This window comes from Podarcis pityusensis (assembly GCF_964106645.2).
Source record: "Podarcis pityusensis genome assembly, chromosome: 2".
Classification (NCBI taxonomy): domain Eukaryota; kingdom Metazoa; phylum Chordata; class Lepidosauria; order Squamata; family Lacertidae; genus Podarcis; species Podarcis pityusensis.
Genome location: NC_138029.1, coordinates 20,332,443 through 20,357,593, shown reverse-complemented (window position 1 = coordinate 20,357,593; position 25,151 = coordinate 20,332,443). Strand labels below are relative to the sequence as shown.

General features: G+C 45.7%; 1 protein-coding gene and 2 long non-coding RNA genes across 7 annotated transcripts in view; 2 read left to right on the top strand and 1 right to left on the bottom strand.

Moving 5' to 3' along the window:
- Nucleotides 1-849: 849 nt before the first annotated feature.
- On the top strand, nucleotides 850-3,739 carry LOC308471284. The gene is made up of 2 exons (XR_013982877.1): nucleotides 850-886; nucleotides 3,146-3,739. It is a non-coding gene; the product is annotated as an uncharacterized lncRNA (long non-coding RNA).
- Nucleotides 3,740-11,183: 7,444 nt separating this feature from the next.
- LOC308471265 lies at nucleotides 11,184-18,249 on the top strand. The gene is made up of 2 exons (XR_013982858.1): nucleotides 11,184-14,501; nucleotides 14,644-18,249. It is a non-coding gene; the product is annotated as an uncharacterized lncRNA (long non-coding RNA).
- Nucleotides 18,250-18,482: 233 nt separating this feature from the next.
- The window catches only part of RAB11FIP4 (RAB11 family interacting protein 4), a 219,287-nt gene continuing 212,618 nt past the window's right edge, over nucleotides 18,483-25,151 (bottom strand). For 4 of the 5 annotated variants that reach the window (XM_080994562.1, XM_080994563.1, XM_080994566.1 and 1 more), the window contains 4 exons: nucleotides 24,515-24,673; nucleotides 24,182-24,325; nucleotides 22,446-22,541; nucleotides 18,483-20,778 (listed from right to left, as the gene is read on the bottom strand). In XM_080994562.1, coding sequence (XP_080850688.1) covers nucleotides 20,662-20,778; nucleotides 22,446-22,541; nucleotides 24,182-24,325; nucleotides 24,515-24,673 — 516 coding nt within the window. In that variant the 3' untranslated portion in view covers nucleotides 18,483-20,661. The remainder of the gene's footprint in view (nucleotides 20,779-22,445; nucleotides 22,542-24,181; nucleotides 24,326-24,514; nucleotides 24,674-25,151) is intronic. The other variant, XM_080994564.1, reaches the window with a different exon arrangement.

Here is a 25,151-nt window from a genome sequence, read left to right as displayed (position 1 = left end):
ATGGCGCGAAAGAACTTCATCGTGTCCTTTAGGACGTCACTATTCGCTGCCATCAGGGGTCTAACCCAGTCTCTCGCCCCCTTTTCAAGATGCCCAATCACGAAAGCCACTCTTGATTCCTCGTCAGGGAATTCATCAAACTGCAGATTGAGGGCATATTGCATCTCTGTCCGAAAGCCATGATAGTCTTTGGGCTCCCCCCCAAACTTCTGCACCAATCCTGGTACCTTTCTGACGAGCTGGGTGTCTTTCCCCTTTTTGTCTGCATCCTGAGCCCTCCTCTCCTCAAGCCTCGCCGTCTGCAGCGCTAGCTGGACCTCCAACACCCGGTACCTTTCTTCCAGGCTTGGACCCGCTCCAGCTCCTGCTTCTCCGGTTCCGGCTGGGTTGCTCATGATGCCTTCTCCTGCACAAGCTGCTCACGAAGACTGTCGGAATGCTGTGATGGGACGATGAGCTGCTTGTGTGTAAAATCCTAGTCCCTCAGAGTTTGGTCAAGTTTGCAAACCTCTGTCTGTAACGGAGCCCCTTAAACATGGCTCCGTCAGTCGCTGGCAGATTCCGACAGTGGTTGCTTTCGGAATCGCTTCCAACATAAAAGCTCCTTAACGGAAACACGTCTTCTGGACTCTCTGCGTGACAGTTTCCGGCGAGGAGTGGGTGTCCCTACAGGAGGTCCTGAAACCTCCCCACTGTTTTCGCTGGAAGTGTCTCTGAGCCATCCCTCCAGCTCCCTTTCCCTCAGCCCAGCTCCTCTCCCCCTACTGGTTCCCTCTTCAGCTGCTGAGTCTCTCCCAACCTGTGTGAGCCCTTTCACTTCCCTTCCTTCCGATGGCAGTTCCCTGACAATATATAATTGTCCAGTAGCACCTTAGAGACCAACTAAGTTTGTTCTTGGTATAAGTTTTCGTGTGCAGCTTATACTAAAAACAAACTTAGTTGGTCTCTAAGGTGCTACTGTGTAGCGATTTAGAAAGGTGGTACAGAAATTAAAATTGAAGTTTTATTATGTTTCTATATATGTTGGAAGCCACCAGGAGTGGCTGGGGCAATTCTTCTTTTTCTTCAGTACAAGCAAATTTTGTGTGAATCTGCTGTTTTTTGTGATGCTTTTTTCTAGCGGTGATATATAAAATTGCCACTCTGTACCACATGTGAGCTTTTGGCTAATAAGAATAAGAATAAGAATAGGAATAAGAATAAGAATAAGAATAAGAATACCTTGCCCATCTGATTGAGTTACCCACTTCTTTAGGTCTGACCATGTGCTGCACAAACAGTGCTGTATTTAGCTCCTTTTAGACTCTAAACGTAATAGGTAGCACTCAACTATTTGCTCAGAACCGACCCATTGAAATTAATGACCAGGTAGGGCTGGGCGATGTACCACTAGCCAAACATTGCGATCTGCCAATGCACTACGATGTTGAAAGAGCAACCTACATTGATCCTAGCCTTGTGAGGCCCAGGGTGAAACTTCCACAGGTCTCACCACAGGAGCTGAGGCGCTTTCACTCCAATGGGCCGGGATGACGCAGTTTCTTTGTGCTGCTCTGTTGGGGGGCAGGAGGCCTCCCCCTGCCAAAATGAGCCAGCCCCAATGTCCCTCCCCCCCCCCATTCGTGAGCAGGAGCATTAGGGCTCCTTTGCACAGCTCAGATGGGGTGCCGGAAGACTCCTGTCCCACCTGAGCATTAAACTGCTTCTGCCCCCCAGCTGAGCAACCCCATGCCTCTGTGGCTCCTGTGCTAGGCATTGTGGCTCGGGCAGCTGGGGGGTGGGAGCCGTTTAATGAAGCTGGGGGGGACGGGAGAAGCTGTATCGGCCTGGCGATTCAGCTTGTTCCTCCCTCTGTGGTATGCAGGGCAGAGCGATGACGGCTTCACCTGGCAGTATATTGTGGGTGGCGCTGTGGTCTAAACCACAGAGCCTCTTGGGCTCGCCGATCGGAAGGTCGGCGGTTCGAATCTCCATCATGGGGTGAGCTCCCATTGCTCTGGCCCAGCTCCTGCCAACCTAGCAGTTCGAAAGCACGCCAGTGCAAGTAGATAAATAGGTACCGCTGTGGCAGGAAGGTAAACGGCATTTCCATGTTCTCTGGCTTCTGTCACAGTGTCCTTTTGCACCAGAAGCACTTTTGTCCTGCTGGCCACATGACCCGGAAAGCTGCCTCTGGACAAACGCTGGCTCCCTGGGCCTGAAAAGCGAGATGAGCGCTGCAACCCCAGAGTTGCCTTTGACTGGACTTAACCGTCCAGGGGTCCTTTACCTTTTAAAAAAAAATATTGCGGGTGAAAGTGCCCCTTCTCTTGAGTCCCTCTGCTACCAGTGGACTGATGTTGAAAGCGGCGTTGGTAGCAGAGGGACTCAGGAGCGGTGTTGCTTTCACCTGTGGTATACCGCCAGGTAAAGCTGCCATTGCAGTCTGCTCCTCATAATAAAATAATAATAATAATAATTTTTTTATATCCCCCCCCCTCCCCAGCCGAAGCTGGGCTCAGAGTGGCTAACAACAGTAAAAGTAACACAGTTTACATAAAATCACAATCAATTAATTGAAATGCATTCTAAAGTCAATTCATTCTAAAATCAATTCAGATTCAAATTAATGGCAACCATTGGGCTAGCGTTCTATGAGGATTACCAAAGGAGGAGGTCAGGCTGTGCCTTGGCCAAAGGCCTGGTGGAACAGCTCTGTCTTGCAGGCTCTGCAGAAAGATGTCAAGTCCCGCAGGGCCCTAGTCTCTTGTGACAGAGCGTTCCACCAGATCGGAGCCACAGCCAAAAAAGCCCTGGCTCTGGTTGAGGCCAGCCTAACCTCTCTGTGGCCCGGGATCCCCAAGATGTTTTTGTTTACTGGTCCTGGACGAGGTTCAGGCCTATTACTAGGTTAGGTCCTTTAATTTCAACAAGTCTGCACAGACCAAAACTTAGTTGAATCAGTGGTTCTCTGGACGCCACTGCCACCACTTCACATATTTCAAATGATCTCCCAGGGAGGCCTCTGCTTAGATGGTAATGTTTGTTACTTCATTTACTTCAAAATGCTGTAAGCCAGCTCTGCTGCAATGCTTGGGGCGGTTTCCCCCCCTCCTGCTGAGTGGGAGGCCCTGGGCTTCTGTTCCCCAAAATTCTGCCCTGATAGCACTGGCTTGCTTGGATGAGCTGAGGCAGCCAATGAACAGCTGCGGTAACCAACTCATCCGAGTCTTTTCCTGGGAACTCAAGTTGAAGGGGCATCTAAACATATAAATAATAATGTGCTCGGCAGATGCAAAGAACTATCCATTATCTGCTAGTTACACAGCATGGTTGCTTGTGACGCTCATTAAAAAGGCAGTTTTTAGCATTCTAGGTTCCTGGCTAGCTCCCTCTCTTTTCTGGTCGCTGTTAAAGAATTGAACAAAGATCTTCGAGCACCATCTACTGTCCTCACTTGTTAACATGATATTTAAAAAACACACAGAGATGTTAACTTCTAAAATGTCACGCTGTTAGGATTGAAGCTTGCCATTTGCGGAGAAAGAAAAGGTTTGGGTGATGTGCTGTGGTAATGCACTCATTGATTTTGTGATCCCCAGAATCACATTGATACTTTGCGGAGGATTGTCCTGAAGAAGTCATCCATGAATCACGATTTTCAAAACTCAGAAAGGAATCCCTTTCACTTGCTTTCTCATCTTTACAACGTGGCAGAAATATAGTTGTGACAGATCAATAAAGATCAGGCTTACTAGCTGCTTTGCTTCGCAGTATTCTCTGGTTGGCCTCTGTTATTTTCTCCTAGGTAAAGGTAAAGGGACCCCTGACCGTTAGGTCCAGTCGTGACCGACTCTGGGGTTGCGGTGCTCATTTCACTTTATTGGCTGAGGGAGCCGGCGTACAGCTTCCGGGTCATGTGGCCAGCATGGCTAAGCCGCTTCTGGCGAACCAGAGCAGCGCACGGAAAGGCCGTTTACCTTCCTGCTGGAGTGCTACCTATTTATCTACTTGCACTTTGACGTGCTTTCGAACTGCTAGGTTGGCAGGAGCTGGGACTGAACAACAGGCGCTCACCCCATCACGGGGATTTGAACCGCCAACCTTCTGATCGGCAAGCCCTAGGCTCTGTGGTTTAACCCACAGCGCCACCCGCGTCCCTTATTTTCTCCTACCAATAGGGAATCCACGTAAGGACTCTATACGGGCTCTTGGATACCCCATAAGGGAAAAAGGGCAGATTTTGTTTACAACCCCCCCCCCAAAAGTGGGGCAGGTCAACTATAAGCAAACATCCGTTCCCTGTCCCCCAAAACTCTCTCACTGCCAGCAAAAACTAATAAATGAATAGAAACAGAACCTACCCATGTGACACTGACACAAAAACTTTACACATACACTATGTAGAATAATGCAAATTTACTACCTTATTCTCTCCTCCCACCTCTTTTCTCCCCCAATTTTATACTCTCTATAACAGTGTCTCACATCAAATATGAATGATCTGTAGAAGGAACTCCCTGAACTCAAAGCTGAGACACTGCACGTACTTTGGTAACCCAAGAAAATCTTCAGTAAAAACATTAAAAAAAAAAAAGTGTGGCAGGTGAACAGGGGCAACTGTCAGGACATCTTTGCAGCTTCCATCCAGTTCTGAGTGCCTTTCCTGAACTCCAGGATCATGACTCTCGAACTCTGAGCTTACTGCCAAGCCTAGACTGTGACCTGCTTGGATAAATATTTCTTACACATAAGAGCCTGTGTGTGTGTGTGTGTGTGTGTGTGTTGGGCATAAGGCAGGGCAAAGGGCCTATTCGTAACAGGACTTTGGGAACAGGCAAATCCCATCAGTTAATAACTTGTGTAGCTATGAAACCCTATTAATATATATGTGAACTTGCCTGTTTGGCATCCCGAGCATTTCAGTGTGAAGCTAGCTATAATCCAGGGACGCAGGTGGCGCTATTGGTTAAACCACAGACCCTTGGGCTTGCCGATCAGAAGGTCGGTGGTTCGAATCCCCGCCACGGGGTGAGCTCTCGTTGCTCGGTCCCAGCTCCTGCCAACCTAGCAGTTCGAAAGCACCTCAAAGTGCAAGTAGATAAATAGGTACCGCTCCGGCGGGAAGGTAAACGGCGTTCCGTGTGCTGCTCTGGTTCGCCAGAAGCGGCTTAGTCATGCTGGCTACATGACCCAGAAGCTGTACGCCGGCTCCCTCGGCCAATAAAGCGAGATGAGCGCCGCAACCCCAGAGTCGGTCACGACTGGACCTAATGGTCAGGGGCCCTTTACCTTTACCTTTAGCTATAATCCCCTAGCTATAATCTCAAAGCAATGTGCAGTTAACAGACCCTCCAAGCATCCCTATTTTCCAGAGACAGCCCTGGATTTACATAAGCCATCCCGGTTTTGTATTTGATCCCAGACTGTCCTGTTTTTCCTTAGGACATCCTTATTTTCACTGGCAAAATGTTGGGGGGTATGGAGTTATGTGACCCCTGTCTGAACCAGAAGACATCTGAAGGCAGCCCTGGATAGGATAGTTTTTAATGTCCAATGTTTTATAATGTTTTTTATTGTATGTTGGAAGCCACCCAGAGTGGCTGAGGCAACTCAGCCAAATAATAATAATTATTATGGAAGAGGATGTCCTGTTTTCATCAGAAAAATATTGGAGCGTACGGATTAATGTGAAATATAAAGAGGTGCGATCTTGCATGGGTAGCCAAAATATATGGAGGAGAAGGGGGATTGGCCCAGCATTTTTCAGCTTGTTTGAGGAAATGTTTTAAATGCTAATGTTGCCAATTAAAATAAGAAGTCTGTCCGGGCAGGTGACACTCAGCCACATTTCACTATTGACTTTATTTCCTCTTAGTGACCTTTAGCATTTTAAACACAAATCTAATCACACTCCAAAAGGGCAGGTTACTTTAGAGGGAGGAAAACATTCACACAGGCTGACCTGCTGGGTGTTGGTAGTTACCCTAATCTCTGCAAAAATGAACAACCGGCAACAGCAGCACAGCAATCAATTCTACTTGCCTGATAAGGATATATATTGTTAAGGTGTGTTGGCTTGTCTTTTAACTCTGTAGCTTAATGTTTTAACGCTGCTGTTGGAGCCCTGCTACTTTCAGTGGCACTTTAGCGGGGAAGCGTGCAATCCAAATTTATTATCTTGGGAAAAGTCAGTCGCTCGCACAGCAGCTTCCCACTTTGAAACATTCAACACAGCCCTGCAGGATCAGGCCCCAGGCCCATCTTATCCACGTTCCTGTTCTCACAGTGGCAAACCAGATGCCTGCAAGAAGCTTACAAGCAGCACCCAAGTTATTGTTATTCCCAGCCTTTGGTTTTCCTCCATGTCTCCTCCAGTACCACAATTTTGTGCGTGTGCAAGACTCCCTCAAATCTTTGTTTTACTTCTGTTTATATTATTTATTTTTTATTTTATTTTATTTATACCCCACGCTCCCTGGCCAACACTCCCAGGGCGGCTAACATCGGGTATAAAAACAATTGATTAAAATACAACTTAAAAACAAGATTAAAATACTACTTAAAATGCAGCCTCATTTCAGTGGAAGCCCAGATCAAAAACTGTTTGTGGGGAAGAAAGCGTCAAATCTTCACCTTTATATGTTTATATACTGTTGTTTGGTTAGTTTTAGGTGGTGTTTTTTCTTTTGCTGGATGTTGTTTGGAAATAGCATATAGTGTGCACCACTTAAGAGGCTTTTAAAACATTAAGCAATTTAGAAATGCTTTAAAGTACAGTGGTAACTTGGTTCTCAAACGCCTTGGTACTCAAGCAACTTGGAACCCAAACACCGCAAACCTGGAAGTAAGTCTTCCGTTTTGCGAACTTTTTTCGGAAGCTGAACGTGCTCCATTTTGAGTGTTACGCTTCTAATTTGAGTGACACACTTCCGTTTTGAGTGTTATGCTGAGGTCGGTCTGTTTTTGCGGCTCTTTTCGTTTTGTTTTTGTGACTGTGTGGAACCCAGTTCAGCTACTGATTGTGTGACTGCAGTACATTGTTTATTGCTTCCATTTTATGGATCAGTGGTCTCGTTAGATAGTAAAATTCATGTTAAATTGCTGTTTTAGGAGTTGTTTTTAAAAGTCTGGAACGGATTAATGCATTTTGCATGACTTTCTGTGGGAAAGCGCACCTTGGTTTTGGAACGCTTTGGTTTTGGAACGGACTTCCGGAACGGATTACGTTTGAGAACCAGGGTACCACTGCAAAATAAACATACACTGTAAAATATAGCCATTGTGGCTAGTAGACCTTGATAGTCACTGAGCACAGCCGAAGAGCAACGCAAAATGGAGACCCACTAAAATTATTGGGAGAAAAAAATGGACAGAGTTTTAATTATGGTAAAATCTGCGTTGCTTACCTATCTCATGCAGTGTTTTCAGCCTGTTTGTGGTTTCTTCTTCCCTTGATCTCCAGCTTTGCTGCATATGCAATAAGTACATTTCTGAATCCACCCTTTTCACAGGGTGTAGGGATAAAGTGTGGAGGAGAGAATGGGGAGACACCCTCTGGCACCATGCCCAGTGACAGTGAGCCTGCTGACTCAGCCTCCCAGCTACATTTGGAGGAAGGTCTAAACAGGAAGCCTACATGCACACAGCTGTAGGCGTGTTCAAAATCAGGAACCTTACAGCTTTTGATCAAGAGCTTTTCATACAGCTGCTTGTCACCAAACTAAAAAAAATTGGCTGCAAAGCCAAATCAAAGTGAGGACAGAAAGCAATTGCTCTCTGTCTGAATAGTTTTAATGGTATAGCTATTCCGATCTATACAATTTCGTTAGATGCAAATACAGTGGTACCTCGGGTTAAGTACTTAATTCATTCTGGAGGTCTGTTCTTAACCTGAAACTGTTCTTAACCTGAAGCACCACTTTAGCTAATAGGGCCTCCCGCTGGCACCGCGCCGCCGGAGCACGATTTCTGTTCTCATCCTGAAGCAAAGTTCTTAACCTGAAGCACTATTTCTGGGTTAGCGGAGTCTGTAACCTGAAGCGTATGTAACCTGAAGCGTATGTAACCCGAGGTACCACTGTAAATCAAATCAGAATGAGGGCAATACTCACCGCCCTCATTCTGTAAGGTGGGGGGGGGGAGAGAATTATTTTGCTAGAATGTGGTGCAGGTACAATTTCCCAGAGGCAAAGTTTTACACAAAATGCGTCTCCTATTTTAGCTCACCCCTCCCCACATGTGTTTTACTAACTATAATGAGAGCACAGGAACTCTTACCTCCTCAGCAACGTTTGTTGTCTTAGCTGTACGGGACCTGCAGAGGTGAGGTGATGTTCTTTGAGAAGTAGGTCGCTGGAAAAGATCTCCATCAAACCTTGTGTTTTTCTCTCTTGAGAGATCTCTTGGAATTTCATTATCTCGTGAACTCGATTTCCTGTGCACACCATGGGTAAGCTGGGAAGACAGCCCACCCTAACCCAGACAGGGGGCAGATCAGGCAAGACTCACAGCTGCTGGTCTCAGGCCAGAACAAGGTGGGCTGTGAGGCAGAGGGAGCAGCAGGAGGTACGCTCTGGAAGGCTAAGGCAGGCAAGGACCCACAGCCAAAGGTTGGGCTTGCTAGCTTGGGGAGGAGGTGTGTCATTCTTCAGCTAGAGTAGGCTCAGGACAGGTGAGGGTCACCTGCCTCATCAAGCCCAGATGCTGCAATCAGCATGCAAAGTACAAACAGGAAGCAGAGCTGAGGTGCTGTTTCTGCTCACCTGCAAGGTCCATACTGATTGGCCTTGGCTTGCATGTTCTAGGACAGGCTTCCTCAACCTCGGCCCTCCAGATGTTTTGAGACTACAACTCCCATCATCCCTGACCACTGGTCCTGCTAGCTAGGGATCATGGGAGTTGTAGGCCAAAAACATCTGGAGGGCCGAGTTTGAGGAAGCCTGTTCTAGGATCTCTGCAGGACTGTGGTTTGGGTTTGACTCTGGTCTGTGTTTCCTGACTGCTGGAATTTGGACTTGACACACCGTCTACGCCAGTGGTGCTTGCCACCAGATAGAACAAATAAGCCTTTTTGGTTGCTGCTTCACACTGTCGACTCATATTAAGCTTGTGGTTTACTAAGACCCCTAGATCCCTTTCACTTGTACTACAGTACTGGTGGGACGTGGGTGGTGCTGTGGGTTAAACCACAGAGCCTAGAGCTTGCCGATCAGGTCGGTGGTTCGAATCCCCGTGACGGGGTGAGCTCCCATTGCTCAGTCCCTGCTCCTGCCCACCTAGCAGTTCGATAGCACATCAAAGTGCAAGTAGATAAATAGATACCACTCCGGCGGGAAGGTAAATGGCGTTTCCATGCACTGCTCTGGTTCGCCAGAAGTGGCTATGTCATGCTGGCCACATGACCTGAAAGCTGTACGCTGGCTTCCTCGGCTAGTAAAGCGAGATGAGCGCCGCAACCCCAGAGTCGTCTGCGACTGGACCTAACGGTCAGGGGTCCCTTTACTTTTACAGTACTGGCAAGTCAGGTGTCCCCAATACCAAACTGGGCAAACTGGGGTGAGGGATTTTGCGGGGAGGGGTAGAGTCTAGAAGTAGCGTTTTCCATATTGTTGATATTATCCCTTTGCAACTGGGCGAACTGGGCATCCCTGACCACTGGTCCTGGTAGCTGGAGATGATGGGAGTTGTAGTCCGCAAACAGCTGGAGACCCAAGTTTGGGAAACAGAGGGCTGGCCTTTAGCGCAAGAGCAGAGTCTATGCTTAACGTAACGAAGGGCTCTCATTCATTCCTGTCCTCTGCAGATAAAAAGTTCAGGTATGGGAATACCTCTTTCTACCCGAGACTCTGGAAAGCCACAGCCACAGAGTAGCAAATGATGGGCTTGGATAGGTAATCTGAGCGGGTATAAGGCAACTTCTTATGTTCCAATAAGTGTGGATGGAATTAATGCAGCCATTAATGCTGATGGAGTCGTATTCTTCTGTCAAGGGTGCATTTCCTTGGGGATAATCTGCCTGGGCCACATGCCAGTAGCAGGGACAGCTAGAGACAAAGTGATTGGAGGTTGCAGCAGTAATTTTCTCTCTCTACTTCGGCACCATCCCTCATTCTTTCTGCTGCTCCACCTCTCTCTCTCTCTCTCTCTCTCTCTCTCTCTCACTGTTATGTACTGAGTTGAATAGGATCTAAAATGCAGCAGTCTGATTGGTCCTAGAACAATAGGATCCAAAATGCAGCAGTCTGATTGGTCCTAGAACAATGCAGCAGTTTGATGGGTCTGCAGGAGCCACCCAATCCAGCTCCAGATGGAAGTGAATCCACAACCCGATTGGCCTACAGGAGAATTCTGGAATTAGCCATTCACATGCAGCCCATTGTGTAAATAATGTATATAAAGCAGATACTTTGGGGGAACTTTCATTCCTCCTCCCACTATGAGCTGAATAAAGAGCATGAAATCCACTCTCGACTCCGAGTATATTTCTCTCTCTCTCTCTCTCTCTCTCTCTCTCTCTCTCTCTCTCTCTTTCTCTCTCTCTCTCTCTCTCTCTCTCACACACACACACACACACACACAGAGTGTGCTGCCCCCTTTCCCTGCCCCATATTACCTGGGCCATCCCATCACCTTCCTTCTGTGCTACCCCATCTCCTTCGCTCCCCAACTCTTTTCACACATGCAAACACAGAGGGGGAAGAGATTCTCGGAGAGGTGGATCTGCAGCGTGTTACGGGCCACATAATATTAGGCTATGGGCTATGAGGTTGTTTTCCCCCTCCCATTGCAAGAATCTGCTGACAATGTTTCAGAAAGGAGGGAGCGGACTTTGCTCATCGCTTCTTCTGCTCCAGCCTGTGGGAGTCTGAGTGTTATCTGTATATAGATAAGGCGACTGCTCAAGCAGCTCTAACACTCATGCAGTCCAGCGTCTCCGATTAGTCTTTAGTTTATGCAGTAGCTGTAAAGAATAAAAGAAGTTATACTTCAGAGCTGTCGTTCGTGTGGTTCATACTCTGCTGTGCTCCGCTGACTTTTGGAATTGAGTTTGGTGCTCACAGCTCTAAGTTGTGAGTCCACAGCACTTAGACCTGCTCCCCGCAGTGGAAGGTCTCTGGGAGTGCCCAGTCAGGGCTGAAGAGGTTGAGCCCAGTCGTTGGCACTGGCTCAAAGGCGAAGCTAACAGGCTACAAGCACACATCAAGCTCTCGGGAGCACTTCACATATTCTTTTTTTTAACAATTCTTTCAAGCTAGGTGAGTGTTGTCAAGCCCATATTGCAGGTCAGGGGTGTGGAACAGGATAAGGCTGAGAATAAGTGGCATGGAATAGGAAGCATCTCTGCAGAAGTGTCCAGTTCATTTGAAAGGAGGAAGATGATAACCCCTTCTTAAAAGCGAATGAACAGCATGTTTGCGTAAGCCATCAATTTAATTTGTTCCAGACTCTAAGAATGGACAAAATAGATGTAACTCATTATAAATAACAGCAAACCAGGAAGGATTACAATGTGTGTGTGTTTGTGTTTGTGTGGCACGCACACACTGCTTTTTCAAAAAGACAAGAGAGAATTACTCCTTCCATTCAACACAACGATTCAGAAATCAGACAGGTCAACTAGTTATTTTTAAGTTGCTAAATACTCAGGACAAGAATTAGTGCTAAAGAAAAATCTGTACAAAATGAATCGTTTCTTTTTTTTTTTTTACATCCTATTGAGGCACGTGAAATACAAATCCAGTTCTATTTTATATATACACATTTACAATAGATTTGTGGGGGTGGGGGGGCAGGTGCCAGGAGGAATAAGAATGAGCAGAAACAAACAAAAGACCATCAAAATATGTAAAAGTCGTTGCAAACAGATGATCAAAGGGGGACGGGAAAGGTATCTGTACACAGTCATGACAGGCAAGTTAAAGGCACAAATACTAAAAACTATAGTCATGCAAAACAATTTTTCTTTTTAAACCCCAACCCTTAACTCGTAAGTACAATCTGTGCAACAAAGCAAAACTAATGGCTCCCACAATAAAAAGTTTACAGTAATTCTCAGTATATTACCTGTACTGAAACATACTGGAAGTGCAACGTAGGTACTGCCTTGTAGCATACTAGCATGTCGGCGCAGGTCGAAGCTATTTTCCCTGCCTTGCTAGCTTCAGATGGGCAGAATGTTAATTTTACAAGGAAGAGTGAGCAGTGATAAAAGCCAAGGGATTTACACAGATGATAGGCGTGGTTATGAGTCCAGTCGGTTGAATGGAGGCATCCCTCCCATTCTCCCTTTTCGGCTTGGCCTTTGTATAAGTGCTTGGCTGCATGAATGGTCCTTCTCCACAGTGCATAAGTCGTGCCGCACCGCTCACATCTTCACAAGAACCAGAAGTTTGCACAGTGACAGAATCGGATGGATTCCCCAACATCGGTTGGTCTGGAAGTGCAGCAATTTTCAAGCGAATGATATGCCTTAAAATTCTTCCAAAGCAAAAAGGGTAGCTCTGCTGGCCCGTAATTGAAAACTCACAAATCTGTCATCGGGCAGTAAACCTTTATCAGGACCAAACAAAATGTTGCACAAATTATCGCCAAACTTTCAAGTTCTCCAGAACACTTACCTGATGGAGGAGTTCTGAAGAACTCAAAAGCTTGCTACTCTTTTACAAAATTACGGCTGGACCTAATAAAGACCTACTGCTAAAGTATGGATTTTGGACTTCAATACTTATTACTACAATTTGACTTTTGCTGCCCAGGTCCCAAAACTCTGGTGCAAGGTTGGCTTCCGGCTGTCAAGTTTCCCCATTAATATTTGAAAACTAAAATTCGCATTTTGAATTTTAGAATTCAACATTCATACTTAAAATTCACATTTTGACATTTGTAGTTTATATGCACGCACACACATTCAAAATGCATTAGGAAGTGCTTCAGTATTAGCTCTTTTTCCCACTAGACAGGAATATCAATGAACTTGTTTGGCCACACAAATGCATTACATGAATATCTCTTGTCTGAGATAAATAGGGTTTCGTATTTCCAAAAGTAAAAACCAGGACACCCTGAAAGACCCCAAATTTTCTACAAAAATGCCAACCCCCCCCCCACAATTTTTCAAGGTCTAGCACCACCTTTCAGAAATTCCCCTTGGGCGTATGGCAGCCCTAGAGATTAATATTGCTTCCTGGGGTTCTTAACAGCTGTATATTATGCACGTGGAAAAACTTGCTAGACATCCTTTATTCCAGAGTTCCAACTTCCATCCAGAATTGTTGCCTTAACCACCCTGCGACATCCATAACATTCATACCAAGTCAACAACAGGACTCCCATGGAAATTCCAATATGATGGATGCATCTTAAACCCCTGGCAGAGACTCCGGCTGGGTTGCAAACTGTTGTCATACCAGTGGCAACGTTTTGCTGCTCACAGGTGTAGCTATTCCTTTTGCAGTTTACAAGCTCTTAGGCCTTGAAGGTCAGTGGCACTTGGGGTTGGCTGGGGAGATGAAGATTAAGAGTCTGAAAAAACCAAAAAGGACAGCTTCTGCCAGCTGCATTGGTTAAGTAAATGCAGAATTCCTTCAACACATTAGATCATGCAACAGCTGCCTTTTGTTGACAAGTGCTAGAGTCCTTTGCTTATCAAATCAATACCTCATCTATTCTGCATGGCACTGGGGGGAAATGCATAAGTGGTACTGGCACAACAGGGGTCCCAGTACAAAAAAAGCCCATTCAGTCAAACAAGCCCATGAAGGCTCTGGAAATATGATGGAAAGTCATTCCATTTTTTTGTGTGGGAGCAGGTTCTTCTCCCTCCTTAACATTTTTTTAGTAATGGCAGGACCACAACTGGGTCATGGTATGGCCTAGCAGTGATACCCAAGGCTTTCAACTGGACTGCATACTTAGGTTTGTAAGTGGATTACACTGACAGCTTCACTGTAAACTGGTTTATGGATTGCACCACACATGGATAAGCCAAATGAGCAGGGAGAGCCCCTTGCCATTGTTTTGGATCAGTTGGTTCATGCCAATGATTGGAGAAATGACCTAGGCAACTATGGCTTCTCCTCTCTGAGATTAGAAGCAATGTGCCTTAAAAGGTCTCTGACAACTGAAGCTCTTGGACAGATCCATTCCTTCGATTTGACAGTGCTGATGTGGGCGTGTGCAATTATATGCAAGGGCTTAATCCGAGCCAATTCACACGTACAGCCAAGTGGATGGGACTTGACAGGTTAACACTCAACCAGCAACTGGAATCCTACCTAACAGTGCAGTCCTATACATGCCTACTCAGAAGTAAGTCCAGCTGAATTCAATGGGGCTTTCTCCAAGCCAGCGGTTCTCAACCTGTGGTCCCCAGATGTTGGACTACAACTCCCATCATCCCTGAGCTCTGGCCTTGCTAACTAGGGGGGATGGGAGTTGTAGTTCAACAACATCTGGGGACCCACAGGTTGAGAAAGGCTGCAGTCTAAGCTAAGTAGATGTAAGAGTACAGCCTAAGGCAGGCATGGCCAAACTTGGCCCTCCAGCTGTTTTGGGACTACAATTCCCATCATCCCTGACCACTGGTCCTGTTAGCTAGGGATGATGGGAGTTGTAGTCCTAAAAAATAGTTGGAAGGCCAAGTTTGGCCATGCCTGGCTTAAGGCATCCTATGCGGGTGGGGGATGACAAAACACACTAGCCAACCCTACTCTCCCTTGGTAAAAGGGCTGGAACAGATTACAACAGATTATCCAATTACTCCTCCTGATTCCTGGACTCCACATTTATCAACATTTGCCTTTCAAGTGTTTTGTACATACATTAGCACATCTCAAACTTTTTTTTTTTTAAAGCTCCCACACAAACAAGAATATTCTCTCTTTTTTCACCCCAAGGATGTGGAACTTGTGGTCTTCCCGATGTTGTAGCACAGGGAATGGTCAGAGGTGATGCAGCAACATCTGGAAGGTCCAAAGTGCTCCATCCTTGCTCTATCTACTCTTTCAAAACGACTGCACTAAGGCAAAGGCACTAGAATATAACAAAGACGGTCGGTTTAAGAAATTCAGATAGCCACTTGAAAAAACCCCAAACGTATTTCTGTGCAACATCATATACATCAATAGCTATAAACAAACACAACAGCATTGGCACATCACTTACAAAGTTTCATTTAAAGATTGCCTCAAATATAAAGTATTTGGGCTGAGGACCCAAATAAGTAATCATCCATCACCTTGTTAGGAATCCCGTATCCTCTAACCCAGGGTTTCCCAAACTTGGGTCTCCAGCTGCTTTTGGACAACAACTCCCATCATCCCTGACCACTGGTCCTACTAGCTAAGGATGATGGGAGTTGTAGTCCAAAACAGCTGGAGACCCTGCTCTAACCCAAGCCTGCCCCCAACACATGCTTACCCAAACTTTTTTACATACTTCTAGCAACGCAGTATTCCTGATGCTAGAATTCATCTAGCAGTTTCCAACCTATCGCTTTCTGCCCTGGCCAAAACCAGCACTTTCTCTCTGTGTCCTTCCAACTTCTCCCTCTCTTGTCTCACAAATCTCAACATGCCTGGTTCTTCCAACTTGTAAAACAAAGCATAAATGACCCATTGCTCAAACCCGTATGGAATCAAACGTTCAGATTCACTCTACCTCCATCCTGTAAAAGCGACCGTATTTTTCGCTCTATAAGACGCACCAGACCACAAGACGCACCTAGTTTTTTGGAGGAGGAAAACAAGAAAAAAATAATAATTCTGACTCTCAGAAGCCAGAACAGCTGTGCAGTGAAAGCAGCAATCCCTTTTGCTGCTCTGGCTTCTGGGATAGCTGCGCAGCCTGTATTCGCTCCATAAGACGCACACACATTTTCCCTTACTTTTTAGGAGGGAAAAAGTGAGTCTTATAGAGCAAAAAATATGGTATGTCAATGAAATCAGCAACCCTATGCTATCAAAGTCCGAACGCTGGAAATGTTGGGGAATAAGCATCCGACCGCTCTGTCAAAGAGAGAAGAAATGTTGTATGCGTTGTTAGAATGACTCGCAAAGGCGAAAGCGGTAACGTTCAAACTAATGAGGACCTGCAATACTCCACCATTACTTTTATCTTCCCTTGAATGCCAATGTATTAAAAAGGTGAATGGTCAAAAGACGATGCGATACTTAAAATGAACCCCTTTTTTTTGCTGTTCACATACGGTGGCTAATTACTTTTGTTCCTTCAAAGAGCCTTCAAAAGGTTATTAACAGTGGTTGCAGTCAATGATAATGATTTTGTAAATCCCCATACAGTGGTACCTTGGGTTAAGTACTTAATTCATTCCGGAGGTCCGTTCTTAACCTGAAACTGTTCCTACCCTGAAGCACCACTTTAGCTAATGGGGCCTCCTGCTGCCGCTGCGCCGCCAGAGCACGATTTCTGTTCTCATCCTGAAGCAAAGTTCTTAACCCGAGGTAATATTTCTGGGTTAGCGGAGTCTGTAACCTGAAGCGTATGTAACCTGAAGCGTATGTAACCCAAGGTACCACTGTACTACACACCACAAAGTGGGGGCAGGGGAGAGAGAGATGAAGTTCAGCAAACTTTTTTTGCTTTCTGCCATGACCGCAACTAAAAATTTAGCAGTGGCACGGTGGAAGTAAACGTCAGCGCATTTCAAAAGTTACGCGTGCCAAATGGAGAGGTGATGTTAGAAGTTCAGCCGGCAATGCAATTAAAAAGAGCTGGCATAATTATCATCCCATTATTATTACTCTCACTGCGGTGGGAACCACCATAAATATCCACTGGACTTTAAGAGTTTCTTGCTCTGTTGTCACCAATATTACCATGGCCCATCCTGTTCCTTTCCCCAGTGCTATGGATAATTTCGGTGGCTTCCTGGTTTGATTCTGCTAATACTCTTCTTGGTCTCTCACGATTCCCATCCCATTCATCCACCTCCCCATCTCTTCAGTCAACTGCAACTGATCCCTTACATGTTGGACATGCAATAGGAAGCTACTGTGTGGCGCACTCCTGTTCAGGGTTCCAGTCAGCCATGCCTTCCCCCAAGAAACTCCCCATTTTCATCCCTGACCATAAATCAACATTCAGTGCCCTCTGCGCATGCTCAGTCCTCACTTGAGATGCACTGGACATTCCTCCTCAGAGTTTGCTTCCTAAATATCTTTGTAAATGTCTGTAAACTTTGGGGTTCCCTCAAGCCTGCCCCTGCCCCTTATGTTTAGATGGTGCTGTTTTGGCTTCATAAGGATGGGGACTCAGGTAGCTTGCTATTGGTGTATATCAGCGGTTCTCAACCTGTGGGTCCCCAGATGTTGTTGGACTACAACTCCCATCATCCCTGAGCTCTGGCCTTGTTAGCTAGGGGTGATGGGAGTTGTAGTTCAACAACATCTGGGGACCCACAGGTTGAGAAAGGCTAGTGTATATGATCACAACATCAAGTGGGAGAAATCTGTAGGCAACCCAAAGGAAAGAGATACAGAAGCATACATGAATGCTTCATATAGAATAATTTTAATTGGTCATCCCATTTCAGAGGAAACCATTGAATCTCCTTTCTGCCCTTTTGCGAAGGGCATCCTGTTTTGTCTTAGATATATCCATTCGAATAATAATATAGAGGCATATTTTCAAAGGAGACAACCTGGTTTGTTTTCTAGATTACTCCGTATCACTACACTGGCTGAATTTGTCCCGGATGTTTGGCAAGAGTTGCTTGATATCAAGGAGATTTGATACTAAACAGCTCCGGGGTGTAGCTGTAATAAAATGCTTCAGAAAAAAAGAGATTACTTTAGGGCACACCCAGGTCTCAGATGCAATGAACCTATAGGGAAGATCATTGGTGGCAGTGGAAAGAGGCGAGGGAGTTTTCCAAGGCACCAAAATACCACCCTAATCTTTGAGGTGTGTCAGTTACCCCAATGCGTTATTTGGATCATGAAACTTCTACAGACGCAGTCAACACATTTCCAAGCATTTCTCTTCAGCCGCCTACCCCAAACCTCCAAAATGTTGTTTGCCTCCAGCTCCCATCATCTTCAGCCAGCATAGCCAGCAGTCAGGGATGATGAGAGGTGTAGTGCAAAACATCTGGGAGGACATCAAATATAGGAAGAAGGCTGCTTCACAAGGCGTAGGGAGAGACATACGATTTCACATGAGCAAAATAAACACCATGGGCATGTCGAACGCATGCAGACTCCTAACTCTCAGATAGCTCACCCCCTATTCTGCTTATGAATTGCATTCCCATCTCTTTCCCAAAAGAAAGGAAGATGTATCATTGGTTGCCAAATATATGGTTGCCCAAAAAGCTAATGCTTGTTTGGACATGAAATGTGAGACCGCAGAAGAATTTTGATCATGATTTCCACAGAACCATTTTATATCTAGAAATCAAAGTGAGGGGCGGAGGGGTTGAGAGTGTTTTATTGCAAAACACTTTTGCTAGATGGTTTTTAAAATGATTAATACCCAAGAGATTCTGTCTTTCAGTTTATTTTTGGTAGCTACAGACCCTAGACGTCTACACATCCAACTTTCTTTTTTAAAACAAAACAAAAACAAAACACCGGCACCAAGTCTGTTTTTTAACTTGGAACTGAAGGCTGTGATCAGTTAGGGAATGAATATGCAACAGGTGCTAACAGATACAAGCATCACCCAAGTCTTGCAGATGTTTTTACATACTCTGTATTTTCTGCATGTAAACCACTATCGAGTATGATATAGCAGGAAACCCATGTGATTGAGTTCTCACCCCACCACTCTAATACGTGTGTGCCTGATTATCAAATTCAACAACAGAAATGCTGTGTCCATGCAGCTAATGTGTTATCTGTGAAGCAGCTGTCACAAGGCATCTTTGAGTTGGGACAAGCCAAAAATGATAGTCACCATGGTCTGGGAACATGGTGTTATTTCGCTACCAATTTTCCCCACGGCCCAAAGGTAAAATTTGTATGGGTTTATTTTGGATATGGAATGGAAAAAAATGGATGACCACGCTGCAAAGCCGTGGTTTTAAATTAGGGATGGAGAACTCACCATTGGCCAAGCTGACTACGGCTGACGGGAGATGGAATCCAATGACAACTGGAGGGCGCCAGGTTCCCTACCCCAGATTAAATAGTGAAAAAAGAAAAGGAAAAGCCAGAGTGAGCTTGAGAATGCTTTTAGGTGGCACACAATGGAGATGGAGGTGATCAATCCTGATTTTTCCAGTGATCACACCCAGAATCAATAGCACAAGTGTCTGCATATCTGGTGACTCACAAAAAAGCTGAGCTCAAGAGCCATCAAGCTGGATAAATGTTGCGTATAAAGAAGCGATGTTTCTGATGTTTCAGAGAATTAAAAAAACAACTTTGTTCTTCAATGAAGCACATGGTTCACTGCAGTCACAGGTCTTTCTGCAAGGCTTTGGATGCCTGTTAAATGAAGCATCTGTAGGTTCGCCCCCATTCCTTAAATTAATTTGCGCCTTGAATGGCTTTGTAAATAGGCACAAATCAGCAGGGGAAGGTTTGCCCAGATCTAAAGCAGCAGTAGCAACAAAATCTCCTGTTTGTTGATTTCTGTTTGCAAAGCACGCAGCCTCACCCCACCCTGGGAAAACTTACTAGCCTTCAGTGGGTGGCCAAGCCCACATTTTAATACGGCGGCTGCTAAGGCTATGAAAGCACAGTGCGTTTCATGTGACCAAAGTCAGCTTGCATTTGTTGCCTGGTGCAGCAAACAGTCTAATCTCCAGTAGCAGTCCTTGATGAAGCCCAGTGAAAATTTCGATGCAAAAAGAAATAAAAATTCTGAAAACAGCTTTGCAGGTGTGAAGCTCAGAACAACATTGGCAAAACCCCAGCCCTATTACATGCTTGGACACATGGTTCTGCGTAATACTATCAGGTGCCCTAGAGGATTCATAACCATGTACTTTGAGCATTTTTAAAGTGTTTTTTTCTAGAGAGGAGGCAAATGCATGTGTGTGTTTAAAAAATAAAAATTCTATACTCTTTCCCCTTCTGTATCATACATACATTCTTTTTGGCAGCACTGACCTTCCTGTAGCTTAAGTAGCACAACACTGACAAAAAGGGAAAACTATCAGTGCTTGTGACTCAAACCTGGACCCGCTACACATTTACGGCAAGAGGAAGGGGTGAAAACTGATAAGACATGGGACTCCGCATTGTTTGGGGTAGGGAGGACTGGCACTAGATATGCTCACATTGTCTTTGTCTCCTTGCATCTAGAGGTAGTGTCATTTTTGTGTGTGTGTCCAGTATCTAAAAACAGTGCAAATCCAGTTACTTATGTGATTATTTCGTTACAATCCCGTAACAGTCTCTTCTCTCCCTCTCCACCCCCAAGTAGTAGTGAAAGTGCATGGGAAAAAACAGACCGAGCCAAATTATGATTCACAGACAAGGTGTACCAAACCTCATATAAACACGTCCTGTGCATCCACACGAGAGAATATATATATATATATATATATATATATATATATATATATATATATATAGTATATGTGTGTGTGGATATATATGTGTGTATATATATATATATAGGTTCATTTACAGTAGCAGAGTGATATTTGGATCCAACAGCATCCCATCAGATGCAAGGCTCTACTTGCTTCTCCTTCCTTGCTCCAAGTCTTCAGTTTTTTATTTCCAGGATGGATGGGTTGTGGTCTAAAATGGCGAGGATTATCTTGTCCATGTATTGGCGCAGTCTGTAGTTGATCTCTTCCTGTTCTTTGAGGGCTTCCATGAGCTGAAACGAGGAAGGACTACGTCAAAAACCTCCATTGCGACATGACATAAAGACCCCGAGCTACTGAGCGATCAGGCACACTTTGGCCTCCAGCTTATTTTAATGGAGATTACCGTATTTTTCACTCTATAAGACACACCTTTTCCCTCCTAAAAAGTAAGGGGAAATGCGTGCGTGTCTTATGGAGCGAATGCAGGATGCGCAGCTATCCCAGAAGCCAGAACAGCAAGAGGGATCGCTGTGCAGCGCTCCCTCTTGCTGTTCTAGCTTCTGGCTTAGCCCCTCTGCCCCTTCCCCTACCTCCTGGAAAAGCCCCCAAGAGTCGCGCGGAGCATGTGTGGGGCTCTTGGGGGCTTTTCCCTCCTTGGGGAAAAGCCCGCAAGCGCTGCACACACGCTCCACGTGGCTCGTGAAAGGGAGCGTTGAGCAGAGCCTGGGATGCATACAGGCTCTGCTCAGCACTCCTTTTAAATATTTCCCCCCCCCCCTTGCATTCCACTTCTAAAAACTAGGTGCGTCTTATGGACCAGGCAGGGGAGGGGATGGTGTGGAGATTTCCCGGTCTCTCCCCGCCACCCCCACCCTCACCTATCAGTGAATCAAACAGGTCAGGTGGTTAAAAAGGCAGTTGAGGCTCATATTTCCAAACCCAACTCTTATTATCCCCATGTATTTGCCCCCCAATGAGAACTGAACCAAACCAACCTTTACCTAGCTCTGCCACAGGTTCCTCTCTTTCTTGCTGTGCATTTGCAGAGAAAGGGAGACCACAAAGTAGCAGAAAGGCACACAAGTTTCAAGGAGGGTGGGCATGAACGTAAACTTAACACAGGCTAGTCAAAAGCCAGCTCTGTCCTCTTTCCCAAAGTGTCCAAACTCTAAAGGGTGAAGCGCTTCCCCTTCCAAATGAGGCGCTGCGCCTTCTCCCTCCTCAACCCGGAACCTTTTTGTTGTTTTTTGAAGGGTGGGAGGATGAGGGAAAGTGTCAGGGCTTTTTTCCAGCCAGAACCCTCTGGAACTTAGTTCCGGCACCTCTCAGGTGGGCGCCATTGCCATTCTAAGATAGCACTACATCTTTGGGAAGTTTATTCTCCGGTTTAACTATGTGTATAGTATGAAGAAGGACATGAATTTAACTACCTTTTTGGATACTTTAACCCAGGCAGCAGACAGACAAGAACAACCATATTAAGTCCAATCAAAGGCGACTATGGGGTTGCGGCGCTCATCTCGCTTTCAGGCCGAGGGAGCCGGCGTTTGTCTACAGACAGCTTTCCGGGTCATGTGGCCAGCATGATTAAACCACTTCTGGCACAACAGGACACCGTGACGGAAACCACAGCGCACAGAAATGCTGTTTACCTTCCCACCACAGCGGTACCTATTTATCTACTTGCACTGGTGTGCTTTTGAACTACTAGGATGGCAGGAGCGGGGACAGAGCAATGGGAACTCACTCCATCGTGGGGATTCGAACCGCCAACCTTCTGATCGGCAAGCCCAAGAGGCTCAGTGGTTTAGACCACAGTGCCACCCGTGTCCTGCCACATAAATAAAGTTTGGAAGACACTGCAATATACAGGAAAGAAAATTCTATCTTGATTTTCTTATTTTCAGCACACTATTTGTTTGCTACAGCATGTCTGTATCATCTATTGCATCTCTACCTTTCGAGACTCTGGGAGTTCATAAGCCTTAGAAATCTCACGAATCTTCAGCTTTTGATCCCTGTCCCCTTGCAAAAGCTCCTTTACCATAACTCCCTAAATGTCAAATCATATTCTCACTTGAATAAAATACAACTGGAAAAAGTTTTTTAATTTTTTTTTAAAAAAAGCTTTTTATTTATCTTTACAGATATTTCAGTTTCTCTTAGAAGTCAAAGCTTAGTTTAGCAAAGGTTCCTCATGGTACAGAAATATTAATACAGTTGCTCTAGATAGCAAAGGAGAAGACAGATCATGGTCCATCATGGTTATTTCCTAGCAGACCAATTGATGCCTGCTGGTTGCCAGGAATTCTTGCAAGGACTGCTGGGGCAGGTATTAATACTATTACTGTTGCTAATTATAGTTTGCTCTGACTCGTCAAAAACTCATTGATTGTGCATTCTTGCTTTATAAATTTACCGGTAATCTGTACCAATGGACCATAAGGAATCTAGCAAAAGGCTGTGCAGCGCTGGTGTCAGTTGCTGCTAACTCTGTATTCAAATGGGTCAGTGTGTCTGGCTGTTAACCAGAAGGTTGGTGGTTCGAATCCACCCAGGGGTGGCTGCAGGTAGGATTCCAGTTTTGCAGGGGGTTGGACTAGATGACCCAACTCAACTATTCTACATCGCCCAGTGACTACAGAGCTGAAGGCAGCACACTTTGCACTTGGGGCCACGAGGAGGCTGCTCCCCCAGCCATCCGGGAAGAATACAATGACAAAGGGGAGACTAAGCAGGCTGCCCCATCTGTTGGCTAGAGAAGGGGCTCTTCCTTCCCCTGTTCTTCAACAGCAAGAACACTCTGCTCCAACAGCCAGTTGACTGCATAAATGAGGGGAAAGGACACTTTGGTCCAATCTTTCGGCCAAAGGAATAAGAGTGATCAAATGCTAATCAAGCCAAGCAGATGATCATCCGCCTGGACCCTAAGCTGGATATAAATGCCCACTTTTGATCACCACTTTGTTGTGGCTTTAAAGACTGATCTCCCTCCTCTACCTTTCCCCACCAAGTCCCAGCCCTTGTGTGCATTTGTAAGGTCAGGTCGCAGGACCCCCCTCCCTTATTAACTTAGGTGAACAGCTTTGGAATAATTCTGCCCACCTTTCATGATAAGGAGGCCCTGTTTTGTTTTGTTTTTATTACACCAACCAATGTTTCAAAGCAAGCCTCCCACAGAAATCTGGGCAGTGCTTAGAAAACTGGTCTCAAAATTCTATCGGTATCTTGTCTGCTCAAGATATTGGAATCTTACCACTAATATCGCTCAGCCCGGACACTGAGGTCCAGCTCCGAGGGCCTTCTGACGGTTCCCTCCCCATGAGAAGTGAGATGACAGGGAACCAGGCAGAGGGCCTTCTCGGTAGTGGCGCCCGCTCTGTGGAACGCCCTCCCATCGGATGTCAAGGAAATAAACAACTACAGTATCTGACTTTTAGAAGACATATGAAGGCAGCCCTGTTTCGGGAAATTTTGAATATTTGATGTTTTATCGTGTTTTTAATATTCTGTTGGGAGCCACCCAGAGTGGCTGGGGAAACCCAGCCAGATGGGCAGGGTATAAACTATTATTATTATTATTATTATTATTAGACATATGTGTGTGTGTGGTGTGTGTGTAGATGCGCACACACATGCTCTGCCAGCGCACTCACTCAATCAGCTGCAAACTATTTCTTTTTCACACTTTACCTCATCTCTGGAGGCAGAATCAATTTCAGCGGCCAATGACTGGGCTTTTGTTTGTGTTGCAAAAAGGTTCTTGGCTTCGTAAAGACTAAGACTAAGAATCTGCCCGTTAAGGTCATCGTTCTGGTCACGAAGCTTCTGATTCTCCTATCAAGAGAGGAAGGAGAGGAGAAAGGAAGTAAATTTCGCATCAGGCTGAATATGAAAACATCAGTCAGCATACCATTGTGGATATTTCCGCATTGCAACAATGAAAAAGTTGCTTTCTTCTGCTCCTCCTGAAAGAGGGATGGAGGTTTCTAACTCTCCCTCACTCCAGCCCCAAGGACACCTCACCTGCTTTAGCCTTTTAATTTCATGTTCCATTTCCACCTCTCTCGTCTTCGCATTGAATTCGCTCAAGCTGGAGGAAGAGCTTCTCCCTCGACCAGGCCGCTCACATTCTAGCTTATACAACTGTAAATGTTCCAGCTCCTTCCGCAAATCCTCAATAAGCTGTGTGGGGAGAAGAAACAGGACACAGAGAGTACAATTTGTTAAGCCAACATACAGAACGGAATCTGGCGGTACACAGCCAACTGACAACTTAAAAATGTACCTGACAGGACTAAGCAACAACAAACCCAGAAAAAAACAACCCATTTCCTGATTTCCTGCTATAGAGATAGAACCCTTTCCACATGCATGCGCCTGGAATCAATTCACTTGTCTGAATTGGGCTTGTTTCAAACTGAGCCTTTGGAGAGGAGGCAGTTGGAGGATGGATGGCAGCTGACGGATTGAGGTTGAATCCTGACAAGACAGAAGTGCTGTTCTTGGGGGACAGGGGGCGGGTGGGTGTGGAGGACTCCCTGATCCTGAATTGGGTGACTGTGTCCCTGAAGGACCAGGTGCGCAGCCTGGGAGTCATTTTGGACTCACAGCTGTCCATGGAGGCGCAGGTCAATTCTGTGTCCAGGGCAGCTGTCTACCA